Source organism: Rhinolophus ferrumequinum, chromosome 25 (genome assembly GCF_004115265.2).
Source record: "Rhinolophus ferrumequinum isolate MPI-CBG mRhiFer1 chromosome 25, mRhiFer1_v1.p, whole genome shotgun sequence".
NCBI lineage: Eukaryota > Metazoa > Chordata > Mammalia > Chiroptera > Rhinolophidae > Rhinolophus > Rhinolophus ferrumequinum.
The window spans coordinates 10099073-10115657 of NC_046308.1; the positions used below are offsets into that span (position 1 = coordinate 10099073).

At 33.9% G+C, this 16585-nt stretch overlaps 1 protein-coding gene across 2 annotated transcripts in view; it reads right to left on the minus strand.

Annotated features, from left to right (window-relative positions):
* The window catches only part of MED13L (mediator complex subunit 13L), a 274477-nt gene that overhangs the window by 131978 nt on the left and 125914 nt on the right, over positions 1-16585 (minus strand). For both annotated transcript variants that reach the window (XM_033097386.1, XM_033097387.1), the window contains exon 3: positions 6230-6314. In XM_033097386.1, the coding sequence (XP_032953277.1) occupies positions 6230-6314 (85 nt within the window). The remainder of the gene's footprint in view (positions 1-6229; positions 6315-16585) is intronic.

The following is a 16585-nucleotide window of genomic DNA, read 5'->3' on the forward strand; positions in this document are numbered from 1 at the left end:
TAGAAAAGCAGCGAGTGGACTACTACTCTGAAGGGCCATTATGTTTTACAAACGTCAAATACCCACAGATCAAAGTCTCCCTAAGTAAGCACCAGCAGGGGAGCGCGGGCAGGAGAGAGCACAACAGCTTCAAAAGACCCATGTAATCTTCTATTGTGTGCAAAAAAATGATTTGCGTTTTAAAGAAAAAAATCTTTTCCATCAAAATCAGCTTATGTTTTATTCTAAAAACTTAAGAAAATTAAAGTATACTACCAGACATAATGCCAATTTGACAGCATTATGCCAGACATTTTTCAAGTATTTCTACAAAGCTCCACAAGCAAGATTTTCAAATAAGTCCCATATGTGGTGCAAATCATTGAGACAATAATAAAAACTCTGGGTGATATGAACAGCATATATTTCCTGGGTTCGTTTTTTTTAAGAAACAAAACAAAACAAAAACTATTTAACCCAAAGTTTTACTTCATTTAGACAGTTAGGTGAGAAGGATATGGCATATTAGGAAAACTACCAATTATAACGACACAAGAGTAATTACTAGCCATTAAATCTGCGATACTAAAAATGCCAAATGAAGAAATACCTAAACAAAAGATTACAGGTTTCTGTTTTCCAAAATCTACTCACAAAGTACTTTTCCATTACTGAGGAATATGAGACAACCTAGACTTCAAATACTACGTGTAACCTTCAAGAAGTTCATTATAAACACGTAACAAAATCCCACTAAATTACAAAGATTGACGAGAACAATCTGAACTAGTGCATTATTGGGGTGGGGGTGAGGGGGGACTGAGCACAAGAAATGGGGAGGAGGAAGAGATTAGCACAGATTCTATGTAAGTCAAATTAGCAGAGATTCTACATAAGTAAAAACCAAATTAATGATATTTTATCATTCTGGGCATTTTGCCAAAAAGGGATAATCGATCATTAAGAAAATAGGAAGGACACTTCCTTTTCCATGAGAGGAAAAGTAAACATGACTACATGATATAAAACTATAAAAGGCGTGACTATGCAAATATTGAAATTCTAAGAAATCACAAGGGAAGAAAAATACCAAGAGACCAATATCGCTCAAAGTTTTTAAAAGCATGTATAAATACATCCCTGTGTTTTAGAAACATAACCAGCACCTGTTCGGAGGAAGATTATTATAAGGGAGAAGACCTCGACTGAGAGGATGGCAGACTGTATCCTTTCCCCAATATGTGCTATCCCTCCTTCTCCCACTCATAGTAAGCTTGGCCGTGTAACTTTGGTACCTACTAACACAAATAGAGAATACTTTCTCATCAATTTGACTTTAAATTTAGCTTGGTGGTAAATATCTTGGCCAATGAAATGTGAACAGAAATGACATACACCACTTCTGAACAGAGGCTTCAGTGGGCCATTATGTATTTTACCATTGCCATCTTCCAGGAGCCCAGTCTGTGACTGGGCTGCCCCATCAACAAGATTCTGGCCTGGTGGGAACTAAACATAGAGCAGTGCTGCAGTAAGTGACTCGCGAAGGACAAGCAGCATGAGCGAGACATAAATCTCAATTGTTGTAAGATTGGAAGATCTTTTCAGTCTTTTGTTACTGCAGCATAACTGAGCCTAACCTGATTAATGAAAGAGGCCACTATAATAGTTCATGAAACACATGACGTCTTAAAGTAGGCCAGGGGCAATCAGAATGAAGAGAATGGGACTGACTAAAAGAATATCTGGAAGGCTGGAGGAAAGGTTGGGGGGGGAGGGAATGGTGGGCTCAATGTTATATAAGAACCACAAACAAGAAAAAAATAAATAACTGAGGGGACCAAGATATTACACAGGCCACCACATGGAAGTAGAATTAGATGAATTACATGTGAGTCCCAAAGAACAGAATTGAGATACAGAAACGAAAGTTACAGAGGACAGATTTCTGCCCAGCATAAGAAAGACTTTCTAACAACCAGTGCTCTCTAAACATGAAAAGAACTCCTTTGGGAGGCTGTGCTCACATGACTAGAAGTATTCAAGGAAAAAATGAATGATCACATAAAAAAGGATATTTTAGAATGGGATTCCAGAATTGCCTGGGTAAACAGACTGACTTTTAATGTTGTATCCAACTCTGAAAGCAGAAGTAGCAGTACTTCTATTAGTTAACAGCAACTGACCACTTATTACATAATGAGCTCTTATGATGAGAAAGGTACTCATGCTGAACAAAACAACCCTTCACTGTTTCATAGGTAAAGAACTCAGTGAACTTGAGTCACTCTCCCAAGTCAGTTACATATATACAGGTACATAATTAGCAGAGTAGAGACCCAAAGTATCTCCTGTCTCTGAAGGCAGTGAGAAAATGGACTTTTACAAAGTTACGATACATAACTTTTTTATATACAGATATATAAACTCAAAGCCAGATATGGTAGCTTCCATCCGACACCTTGACGGAAAATGCTCTTGGGAAAGCAGCACTAAGGGTTTTGTTTTTTAATGGACAAATGATATTAGTTGAATGTATACAATACAGTGTATGCAAATATTGAAGAATTATAGGACTAATGAATAAATGAAAGATAAAATACTTAAAGTCATGTTACCTTAGAATTTAAAATATTCTACACAGCATCGATATAGTATTACCTCAGCACCAATCAGTAATAATAAGAAACGAAATTATCTTATTCTGTGTGAAGTTCACAATGTTGCCTTAATTTCTGTAATTAAATTATTTTTAACAAACCACTGCAGTGATTCTGTATACACTAGCAACTACCATGTTTTGGAAGGAAGATGGATTTATCTAACTTCTGCTTAGCTTCTCAAGATAGTTAATGGAAATAAATCCCTTTTAGTTCAACAAAACCGCACGCTAAAAGATAAAAAGCAGAAATAATAAATCAGAGGTACAAGCTTTTTAATATGCAAACTAAGAAAAAAATGGTGTGGAAGCAGAGACACTCCAAGTGATACGTTACTTGATGATCTGTTTCAATAACCTCAATTCAGGGTTTCACACTAGAAACTCAAAACACTCACACTGGGAAACCAAGTCAATCTTACCTGAATAAAAATGGAAAGGCCTAAAAGAAAATCGCTAGGAGTAAGAAAGAAATCTGCATTTCAATCAATTTAGGTTGTAAACAGACAAATGGTCTAAGCTATGGGAAGAACCAAAGGACAATAATGTATTAGCCAACCGAGTTCTGTTGACTATGAATAAAGAGAGCTAAAAACAACCATTTACAATGCTTCCCTGCCTCATGAGTAGGGTCATTTTCATTCATAAAACACAGTTACCTAAAGTTATTTTAAAGGACAAAAGAATTATTACAAATTTTCAAAAGAATCTCAACTCATCCATTCTAATTGTAATAAGGAAGCCGAACAGCTTGACTATTAATTATTTTCTAAAAGAAGCCCTGTCTTATAGGATTCAAATCAAAATATGCAAAATAGTAACTGTATGGGGGAAATGAACGAATGATGACTGAATATTAACAATAGGTCAAGTATTAGGCAGCACACATCACATCATGCACATCATGGAACAAGAACTCGAGGTGCACGGCACAGTACCCTTGACTTCATTCCAAGGGTGTGAACTAAGGCTTAGTGAGTCAGGGTAACTGCCCAGGTAACAGGCCCTGAAATCCAACCAAGGTCTCACACAAAGTTCATGGCAGATTGCATACATCACAATGAACTTTCTGATAAAATAATAGATCATCTTGATTTGGACTTCAATTTTTATCACAAATTCTGATTCATGAGCACAGAATAAATGAATTATCTGCATTTCTCTTCTCTTTCTGTTTTTCCGCTCTTCTAATTTTCTTCCAACAACAAAAAAAGAAACCCGCTACCTTTTAAAACACAAGACTGAAAAGAATATAATTCAACCATAAATTCATTAACAATTATTTTTCTGAAAATTGTAATCGAAAAAATAACAGTGAACTACAATTTTTTAAAATATGTAATTTGTTCCATATACATTAAAACTTATGTAAAAAAGATTGTGATAAAAGCTACATTGATTACTATACAGATACAGGACTTGATTCTGGTATAAGATTACGGAAACAGTGAAATTTTCCCCTTTTTCCTGAAGGAACTTTGTGTGAACTTGTGTTTTGTTCTGTTTTGCGGTGGAAGAAACAATTACCAAATATTTGGAATAAGAGTACTTAACTCTTAAAATCAATTCTTCTAAAATATACTGCCCTTAGTAAACAGCCTCTAGGTCTATTCCAAATCACAGAGATAGAACAAAAGTTCAGAATGAAAAATAGATAAATTGGGGGGGGAAAGGTCTTTCTGAGTGACTTAAACAACTTATCAACTGCAGCTTAAGAATCCTAAGCAGTGACACTATAGTGATGTTACCCTTGATAAAAGCTTGAATAAGAAACTTAATGATACCGTGTTTCCCCGAAAATAAAACCTACGTGGACCATCAGTTCTAATGCGTCTTTTGGAGCAAAATTAATATAAGACCCAGTCTTATTTTACTATAGCATTAAGACCAGCTCTTACATTATCTTATATATAATAAATAATTCAACCACAAATTCATCAATAATTATTTTTCTGAAAATTGTAATCGAAAAAATAACAGAGTGAACTACAATTTTTAAAAACATGTACTTTGTTCCATATACATTATAATATATATAAGATAATATAAGACCCGGTCTTATATTAATTTTTGCTCCAGAAGATGCATTAGAGCTGATGGTCCGGCTAGGTCTTATTTTCGGGGAAACACAGTACTAGAATGTCCTTTCAGCTTTGATCACTTAAAAGTACTATATATAAACTCAGGAAGGGAAGTGAATAAAGTTTTTCCCATAGAACTAACCCATTCTTTTTCATCCATCCTGCCCCTTAAAACACCATCCAGAGCCTGAACATCCTGTTATGCCAGAGAGTAAAGAGGTGCTCAAACAATGATGAGGATAAGTCAAAAAACCATAACAGCCATCATGAAGGGGCTTCCCCCAGCCAAATATGAAAGAACATATCAAAATAAATAATGGTAATGAATCATATAATCCACTGAGGAAAAGAGAAATCCATTTTTCCAAATTTATAGATATAAAGATTAAGGGAGATAGATAAAATACATACATACATGGGGGTGGGGTGGGGATGAAAAGCTCTTCTTTGCAACAGAGTGCCAACTAATAAAAGTAGAGGGAATGGTGGCATTTGAAAATTAACATTACATCCATAATAGTAATAACTGATTTAGACACGGACCACCAGCCAATACAGGCTAAAACAAGTCAGTCAACATTTGATAACAAACAGGATAATTATACAATCTCATTGGACCTGACCACAAATTATTAATTATAAAGGCAGAGTTAACAAAGACCATAATTAATAAGTATTTATTAATTTACAGTGGAGAAACCACCTCCAACAAGTGATCAAAATTAAAAATGGGAACCTGAAATCATAGGCCTCCTGCTATGAAACACTGAGAAGGATTCAACGTCACTTCTACGGTATTCCTACTAAAAAGCATGACCTGAATCTAAATTAGAGGAAACTATCTCAAATTGAGGGACTTTATATAAAACATAAGGCCTGAACTCATCCAAAATGTCAATGTTGAGAATGAAAAAGAAAAGCTAAGGAACTCTTCTAGATTTAAAGAGACATGTAAACAAAATATAATATATGATCACAGATTGGATCTTGGGGGAAGGGAGGTTAAGTTATAAAGAACATAATTGGGACAACTGATAACACCTGAGTTGAACTATGGATTAGGTAATAGCAATTTATCAATGTTAAATTTCCTAACTTTCATAATTGTAGTGTGCTTATATGAGAGGATATCCTTGCCCTTAGGAAATGTACATCTAATAAAAAAACAATCTCAAGTGTGTGAATGACTCTTAGGTGGTTCAGGGAATAATACACACACACACACACACACACACACACACACACACACACACACTAATTATAAAGCAAACTGGGCAAAAGAAAAACTACTAGTGAATATGTGCAAAGGATATATGGAGTCCGCTGTGTTACTCCTGAAAATTCTCTAGCTTTGAAATTATGTTAATATAAAAAGAAACAAGCAATTTACATACTTTTATTTTTATAAAACTGTGTGTGAAAACGTTCTGAGAACTACAGGAAACGCTCCGAGTATCTAGCATGACACTTGGGTGTCTCACAGCCACCTTGATGCTGTTCCTTCTCTTACCTTTCTAACAGATTGTGGATCGCTTTGAAGAGCAGCGTCCGACATTCATAGGAAAGGCCATTTTCCCAGAGTCCTTCTTCCACAACTGAAAAAAACAAAACAAAACAAAACAAAACAAAATGAACCAGTAAGCAGGGCATCAAATGAAAATAAAAGAAACTTCTAAAACATTTTTCTAAAGCAAAGTGAATGAGTGAATGTAAATAAATCATCTCACACTGAAAAAGAGAAAGGAATTTAAATACTTAACCAAAGTTATAAAATACTTTTGTACAAAAGGAAGTATGTGTTTAGATTTTAAAGTCTTTGAAATGCAGTCATGGTACAACTCCCCTCCCATAAAAGTCTTTCCAACCTGCTTTTTAAAGTTTGAAATTATTCGAAATTCTCAAATTAATCTTTCCTACCTTTTAGTGGTCACAATGGCTAATTTTGTTAAAATTCTATTAGAGGTATTTTACAAGAATTAGTACCAAAGTTGTCTTATGTATTTTCAGAGGGTAAATTAAAACGAAAATATCCAAAAATGTCAGAGTTACACAAAATTTTCTAGATGTTGAAAGCAGTATATGAACAGGATTTTAAGGACATGATTTTAGGGAGAATGTCAGGAAATTAAAACTGAATATAACATTAATTTATTTCCTGAATTCATAATTTCATTAATGTTTGACATGGGAAATATCGTACTTGCCTTTCAAATATAACACTGAGCCACAAGTAACTCTCTAACACCAAGAGAATCCAACAGACTAACAATATCCCATGCATTCCTAACATTCTTTTCCTATTTAAAAAGATGTAAAACACCCTAGAGAAGTTGGCTAATTTTCTTTTAAATTACATTAGTTCAATTCAAGATAGCAAAAAATTGGAAGGATGGAAACATTTGCAGAAGAAAATTTCCTCTCTCTTTTACTTGTTATCTTGACAAAAGCATTCACCAGAGAAAATTCTGACAGAATTAAAACACATGTTAAACCCACAATGCATTTTTAATGCTTTTATCACACTAACAGACATCTCAAAATGCATCTGCATATTCTCCAATCAGAAAGAATTTGAAGAGTGTATTAACATTCATAAAGTTTATCTAAAGACTTTTTTTCATGATAAAACTGGATACTTTTTGTCTTCAAATGCCAAATAACTTTTATTTTCCTGCCTATGTGGCTCATCCTGACTTACCAAATTTTCCCAAAGCAACCTCTGGCAGACATATTTGATTCATAACTACAGAAATGGAAATAAAATGCTACACATAGCAAACATTCAGCTAACAACAGACTGTCTCTATTCAGGAGGAACCATCCGAGTTTTCTACAATGCCCTGGAGGTGTCATGAATCTCTATCCTCACACATAAACCTTTTGGGTAGAGCTTTTCCTGGATAAGAAAGAGTGCTAACATTTCAATAAAAGAAATGCCCCATATTAATTTGCTTTCTTTTCCTAATGAGTCTCACTGACTCTAAGATACCATCAATTTTAACATGCACCATTATTTTATATTTCATTGGGGGTAGATGGGTAGGAGAAAGCTGCCAATTGAACTATAAGATAGTTCTTATCACTTATAATTTTTAATTTGTAATTAAAGAGCTCCTTTAGATTTAACGAAATATGTTTTTCAATTATCATTGTACATACATGAAACAATATATTCAAAGAAGTAAGTTAAAAATTAATAAAACTTCAATATTCAAAGTCTAACTCTTCTGAATCACTCTTCAACTCAGTCACTCGTGTCACTATTTTCCTACATAATTGTCTTTCATGCCATAAAAAGTATTGGTGATGCAGCATTTGTCAAATGGGCATCCAGCTCTTCTTTCCAAGATTTTCTTCTAAGTTGATAACACCTACTCTGCACATTAAAAAAAAAAAAAATCTTTGATAATTAAAATCTTTAAACATACTTTAAAATAGAATTACGAGCCTCAATAAATTCCTAAGCGAAATTACGAACACTGTCATTTGTTTCAACCATCCTTTCTTTTTCCTTTTACTTTCGGTTTTTCTTGATATACTTGAAAGCAAATCCCACTCCTACATACTTTGGTATACATCAAATCAAATCTAAACCAAGTCTCTCAATTGTCTCTCAAGTTATACGAGTATCTCTTAAGTCTCCTTAATCTCCAACAGCTCATCTCCTTTTTTTCAAACATGCCTCTAAGTTATTGAAGAAGCCAGGCCAGCTGTCTTACAGAATACTCACATTCAGGTCTAATTGCCTCCTCCTAGCATATTTTAATGTTGGTGCTACTTTGACCTTAACAGAAGTAAAAGGAAAGCTCTCACATAACCAGAACTCTGTTTCTTCCTCAGATGGTCCTCAAACACTCTGCTACCTGAGATGCTGAAGATGTGTCGCTGTTCGGTAACGTAACATGGAATACTCAACAAGTTGGCGCACGCACAGGCAATGACGACTACATCACAATTTTATGATTTTATCCTGATTTCAACAATTTTAAGATAGGTCTTAGAACTGATTTTTTTTTTCAAAGAACAAATCTTAAAAGAGCAATTACAAAAATAACCCTACAACTAACATCATACTTAATGTTTAAAAAAAAACACCTGAATATTTTCTCCTTAATATCAAGAACAAAGCAAGGAGATCAGTTCTCACCACTCCTATTTCACAGCACAGGGGAAGTCTAAGCCAATACAATAAAGCAAGAAAAAAAAAATATCCGGCATACTGACTGGAATGAAAGAAATACAAGGGTCTCTATTCACAGAAGGCATGACTATTAGAAAATCTTAAAGAATCAACAGAAAAAAGCTACTAGAATTAAAATTGAGTTTAGCTAGATCACAGAATACGAGGTCCATAGACACAAAACAATCATATTTCTATACCCTGGAATGAATAACTAGAATTGGAAAAAATTTTAAGCACCATTTACAACAGCACCAAAAAACCATGAAATTCCCGGATATAAATCTTACAAATTATGTGTAAGATATATACGCTGAAGACTACAAAACCGACAAAAGAAATAAAAAAGACAAACAAATGCAAAGGTATATACTGATTGCAGACTAGAAAACTCATTGATATGTCAGTTCCTCCCAAACCAATCTAGAGTCAACTGAATTCCAATCAAAATCTCTGCAGAGTTTTTGAAAATAGAAATAGACAAACTGAATCTACATATGTATGTGAAAAAGCAAAGGAACCAGAATAGCCAAAATAATGTTAAAAAAAAAAAAAAAAACGAAACAGTTGAGAGACTTACCCCACCTGGTTTCCAGATTTACTATAAAGCTAGAATAGACAAGACAGTGTGGTACTAGAGAAAGGATAGATATACAGATATAGACCGATAGAACCAAACAGAGAGTCCAGAAATAGACCCACAATTATATGATCAACTGATTTTCAACAATGAGGGCAAAGGCAATTCAGTAGAGAAAAAAAGTCTTTTTAAGAAATGGTGCTGAAATTAATAAACGTCCCTACACAAAAAAGCTGAGCCTCAACCCCTACCTCACACCATATAGAAAAATTAACTCATAATGGATCACAGAACAAAATGTGAGACCTAAAACTATAAGACTTTGAAAATACAGGAAAAACTTTTCATAAGCTTAAATAGGCTTCTTAGATATGACACCAAAATGTGATCCATAAGGGGGAAAAATGTTAAATGGAGCTTCATCAAAATGAAGAACTCTGCTCTTCAAAAAACATGAAAAAGTTATGTTAAGCTATGGAAAAGACAGCCACAGATGGGGAATAAGCAGTTACAAATCACATATCTGACAAGGACTTGTATTCACAATATGCTATTCTTTAAAAAAAAAAATCTCAAAACACAACACTAAGAAAAACACAATTTTAGAAAATGGACAAAAGATTTGAGCACTTTGCCAAAGAACATATATGAATGGCAAATACAAACATGAAAAGATGTTCAAAACCTCACTAGTCATTACAGAAATGCAAATTGAAAGCAGAATGAGAGATCACCCATTAGAATGGCTTTAAAAAACTGACAATACTAGTGAGCATACAGAGTAACTGGGACTGTCACATACTGCTGAGGAATGCAAAAACAGTGCAGCCATTTTGGAAAAGGTGACTTGGGCAATTTTTTCTTAAGTTAAATATATACTTGCTATATAGCCCAGCAATGTGCCCCTTACATATACAGTCAAGTTGAGTAAGAACTTATGTTCACATGACACACTGTAGCAAACGTTTATCGTTTTTATCATAATTGCCCCAAACTGGAAACCATCCAAGTGTCCCTCAACTGAGAAAAGGACAAACGGTAGAAAATCCATACAACGGAATACTACTCAAAAATAAAAGGAACTACTGACACAGTCGAAACATGAATGTCACTATGCTAAGTGAAAAAAAAAGGCATATTACAAGGGCCACATGTTGCGTGATTCACTCATATGACATTCTTGCAAGAGCAAACTTAAGGTAGTATAAACTGCTCAACGATATCCAGGTATGGGAGCGGGAGGCGGTTGGTAACAGAGGACATGGACATTTAGGGGGTGACGGAACTGTTCTACATCTTGATTATGGTGGTGGTTACATACCTGTGTACATTTGTCAACACTTGTACAACTACATACAAAAAAAAAAAAAAAAAACAGTAAAATTTACTCATGATCTTTCATTGCTCTAATTTACATACTCATTTTACTATTGGACAAGGCTCTGGACCTGAACCATAATGAATATGCTCACGCTGATTTTTTTTACATTTTTAGTGTTGAAAATGAGAACAGGATGTGAATCCAAAGGAGTGCTACTCTAAACTTAGGCACACTAAACATGATTGTTTTTATCCAAAGGATATAGTGTCTATTCATTCATAAATTAAAAGCAAAAAGAACAAAAAACAGTTTCAGCAACAAGACATAACAGACCAAAGTAGTCCTCAACACAATACACTATTAGTTATATTAAGTATTTCATATGAAATACTGTAAATACAAATAATACTGAAAATTATTTTTAAAGTACCTTTATTAATATACTTTTTATATGGCAATTCTCGTATCGTCTTTCTTGTATCTTTATATTATATGAATATATAGTATTATATAAATTAATACAAACCAATTTAATCGCAGACAGGGAAGAAAACAATAACATTAAGTAAAACAAATCACACTACATTAAACTTTTGTTTAAGAAAAGTATACTATAGCTTTAAAAAAATAGAAAATTATGTACTATCCTGTAAGATAACCAGCAAAATTTAAAATATAAGTCAGGAGAGATAAGTAAACAGTGTTTGGACTTCACTGAACATTTAAAATCCCTAAGTCTTACATATTTTATTAAAGATTCAGGAACAGTGAATAATTTAGCAGAAGTCAACTACTTAATGTGATCAAAGATTTAATCACTCTCATAAATAGTATGAATTTAGGCTATGAATTTAAAGATATTACATTCATTTGCTGATCCTTTTAATTTACTGTCCATATTTGTGGAAAGGAACATACGTTAAATTCATGTACAGAATTTCCAGAAACACATGTATGTTTCAATGAATCTCTAAAATTCCAAAATAAGTTAAATCTAGAATAACATTTTTGGAATCTAATAATAGATATTTGGCCAACATTCACCAGCCAACAGTTCTTGGCCGTTATGCCTCAAGCACCAGGCTAGAAATTAGGAACGTTCTCAAAAAGCTCATAAAGACTATGAAAACCACTGTGAGGCAAAAACTACTTTGAATACTTTGTAGAACATAAAAAGTCTTTCATTTCAAACTGATAATAAAATAACTTAGAGTCACGACTGGTTTTCTATCCAGAAAACAATCTCATCTTTTGAGGTTTTATTCTGTGCCAAGCTTTGAACCAAGCACCACACAAATGGCGGGAGGAATGCACTTTTCACCACCACACCACAAGACAGAGTAAAGAACATGTGGCCTTCACATGTGGCCTTCACAGCCAGTCAGCATCCGACTTCTTCCTATACCTGGGATTGCCGATTTCATGACTTCTGGTTGTGGTCAGAGATGGTCAGCCCTAACAGGAGCTGAAAAGACCGACTCTCTCTTTTCCGTCCTCTCCTGCAATGTGAACTCTACTAGATGCTGCCGCACCACAGCTTTGACTCTGGATCTAGTGACACAAAAGGGAGTGGAAGGAGAGAGATCTTTGTGTTGGCCCTATTAATAGAGGCGGAAAGAACCAGTTCTGGTGCTAAAGCAGGAGAGGCACTGCAGCATCTCTTGCTTGGTGGTGACAGCACTCCCTTCTCATCAAACCAATTATGCAGCACTGATCCTAGACCTGTCAAATAAATAGTTAGTTCTGTGAACACACAATATCCTTTTAACCAATTCCTTTTCTTAGTTTGCAACTAAGAATTCTGACCAATACAGTTTATTCTAATCTCTATTTTATAAATGAGAAAACTAAGGCCTAAAAATCTTAAACTTGCCCAAGGTCACATAATCTACACGTCAAACACAGCTATCTATTCTCAGCAGCTCACAGGATCAAATGTATTTTTATAATATATCTAGTTTTATAAATAGTAAATAGATGAATTATTACATTAATTAAACTCCTCAAGGGAGTTTATTTTCATAGCTGCAGTGACTGAGACATTTCAGATAAACGTGTTGAGTTGACCTGATATTATGTGTGCACATACCTTTCCAATTTCACCGGAATTAGCTTCCATTTAAAATCTCCTTATATCTAATTAAGAGGATTAGTGGCAAAGAAGAGATTCAACTCCAAGCGTTCTGGTTCTAACACCCATGCTCTTTCAATGAAATCACTCTTCTCCATAGGGTTAGTGTTAAGTGAACCCACCTCCCCCCTTAGTACTGGCCAGAAAGAAATTTCAACACTGAAGTTAAATTACCCTTTGGATCTACAATTTGCACTTTAAATGAATGTTTTCTAAGTAGCCACATGTAATCTTTTCAAAAGTTACACAAAATTGCAATTGCTTCTGCAATCTTTGTATAGCTCCACAGTAAAGTCAGCGAAAATCACATGACAGCTTTTTAAACTAATTCATCTGAGACGTCCTCCTCCCCAGGTAAAATTTAAACCAACACTTTCATTTGCTTGATACTGAGATTCTTCAGAAAGAATCCTCTTTTTTGTGGGGGGAGAAGGGGCGCAGGAGGGAGGCCAGGGAGTAGTTAGTCTAGGTTAAACATCTGTAAATGATGTGAGATGCACTTACTACTTAATTCCCCCTCCCTCTCCCTTCCAAGAGCCTGAGAAGAAAAGCAACTGTCAAGTTTATAAGGCCTGCAGGTGCTAAGTTGAGGCCTGTCTTTAGGAAACCTACAATCTCCCCAGGGTATACTGTCTCCGTAATTTTTTTTTTTTTTTAAGCCTTTCTAAGTCTTTTGATCTCTAAAGTTTCAACTTAAATGCTGATTAATTATATAGGAAAGTAGCAAGAAGACTATCTCTATAGACTATATAAATCAACTTTCGTATAATAGGAGAACTTTTTCTAAAATTTTGTTAACAGTCTCAGAAAAGAAAGCACTAGGAGACCTAAAATGTGTGTACAATAAATGAGTGGCAAGAATCAACCAAAACAAAGAACTCCTAAATTAAAACATTCTCCTGCTGTTATGTGGTCTATTATAGCCAAACTAAAACTGAAAAAATAAAACTAAGTACCACCACAGCTGCCTATTTACAAAAAAAAAAAAAAAAAAAAAAAAAAAAAACCAACCCAATTTGAGCACTAAAGTTATCTCTTAAATTGCAAAAGCTATAATCAGAAATTTTTAAATTGCTGTTATTCAACTTTTTAAAATACAGTAAACCTCATAATCAAATATTTAAACTGTAAAAGTACTACATAAATTTTTTTAGCAGAAGACAGTTTTAGAAAGGAAAATTTAAATAGCTGTAATTATTTAGTGCCCAAATTATTTTTTAAAATCCTCACAAATTGTAATACAAAACTTCTTTCAACTTTGCAAAACATGGCTCCTTGCAGAATTAATAAGCTTCTTTGAAAGAAAACCCATATAAAAGGTTCAGGAAAAAAGTCAATATGGCAAAATATCAAAGCAGCATACACTTCAATAATTTTGTGTTTCCCAGCAGAGATCTTGGAAAGATACTGCTTCCAAGTCGACAAATGAAACTGACATACTTGACTTGAAGGGGGAAAAAAACGGGAGGAGGGAGAATGGAACAGGATAGGGAAGAACACAAAGATTGTGCAACCTTGAAGAAATTCAAGCTCATCCTTTTAGAATTCAGGTCACCCTGCCTTACACAGTTTAAAAGTAGAATTACTTTCAAAGAATACATATTTCCTCTGAGCTATGATACATATTTCCTTTTAATGTATCATATTGCAGCAACAGCTGAAATGAACGTCTAGACATCAAAAACACTTCTTACTCCCACCTACTGCTTTTTTACCTCAGGCATCAAAACTAATGAAACCTATTATCCAGAACATTGAGTTCAGTAACCACATTGAACATTGCAAATATTGGAGGGGGAGGGGCACTTCCAGGGACGGCACTCCTTATTCAGCCATTAAAATTACTGAAAATCAAATTTTGCTCCAAACTCCAAAAATACAAATAGATTAAAACTAGGCACACGAAACAAGATTATTTCCCAGTTACATTTCAGTGACAAGCTGCTAAAAATAGAGCAGTTCTGACACCAATCTGCTCCACTGCCTTTGTTTTCAACCTTTATCTGAAATAGATAAAGCACGCTAGTTTTTTTCTGTTCTAAATTATTAAATTTACTATCTAAGAATTGTACTACACAGACAATATAAGAAAACACTTATTAACTGAATATTATGGGTTGCATCAAATGAAACATTTTAAAGATAAATACATAATTTTGAAGTATCTGCCTTCTTAAAATTGACTTACAAAAATTGGGTAACAAAGTAGCATAATGCTACATTAATTCTGAAATGTAACATTATGCCCATAAAAAATCCAATTACATACACTATTGACTGATCACAGTTATGCCACTATTGATTGCCTTGTAAAATCTATATTTGAAGTCATTAATAACTAAATGGACTTATTACTTAAATCAAATTCAACCCACTTAGAGCTCTGACTTCCTTGAATTGCTTGCGGGTGTAGAATATTTGGTATCACTTAACAAATCTATGTTGAAAATGGATTTTAGCTTTCCCAATGTCAATTCATCAAACGAGAATTAGGGATAGAAGATGTGTATCAAAATGCTCCATTTGTTTTGACCTATTTGCAACTTGAAGTGATTATGAACATTGATAATGTTCATCAGACAGAAGCAGAGTCATGATTCAAATCTTAACAGTATAATGTCTTACTAAGGAATCTAACAGCATGAGTTCTCTGCCAGTTGCAGGATAATCAGAATTTTAATGATGGTTTCCACACAGCATTGTAGCAATTGAGACATGACCCAAGTTAGCATTTCAATGGATCACAGGACTCCATGTAAAGCCACTCAACTTTAAATTGAAGGAGACCATAAAACTAAATTTCTAGATAAACTGAACAAGACCTTCAAAAGACAATTGCTACAGAAAACACTGAGGCTACAATGTTACTTTAATAGCTACAGAGTGAAAAGGAAATCTTGCACAATGGCTATTGACTTCTATGAATGAAATTTGCCCCCATTTGATACTCCTTTTAAAGATTTTAAAATATTTTTTACATTTTTATCCTTCAAAGCTATTGATATACTCTACATTTTTTATATAATACATTTAAAAAAAAATCCCAGGACAACCATTAAAATAAACATTTTCTTAGATTACTGGAACAATTATTATTTTCTTCTTTATTCTGTGTATTTTCCAGATTTTCTTCAATGAACATCGTATTTGAAATAATTGTTAAAATAAATACTATTTGTATATAAATAGTATTTTTAAAATAAAATACTATTATTTATTAAATAGCTACATGCTTTTAAAATGCTACATGCTCAGAAATTATAAGAAAGATCAACATTACTAGGACAGGAACCACAAGATAAAATTAAATTTACAGAAAGAAAACTAGATATATGGTTCAGTTAGAACATTTGTATTTAAATCCATAAATACTACAAAATAAACATTTTATAAACTTCCTCTAAGACAATGACTTTAATCAGGATGAGTCAACTATTGATTTTAACGCTGGCACAATTAAGCAGTGAAAATTAAAAATATTTCCTTCCACTCTTCAGCTACAACCTGATTTGAAATACACACACGAGCGCACACGCACACCACACACACACACACACACACACACACACACACACACACACACACAGATTGCTACTAAAATTCTGACAGGGCAAGTCCCCAAATTGCCTTTTACACTAAAGCTCAAACAGTTGT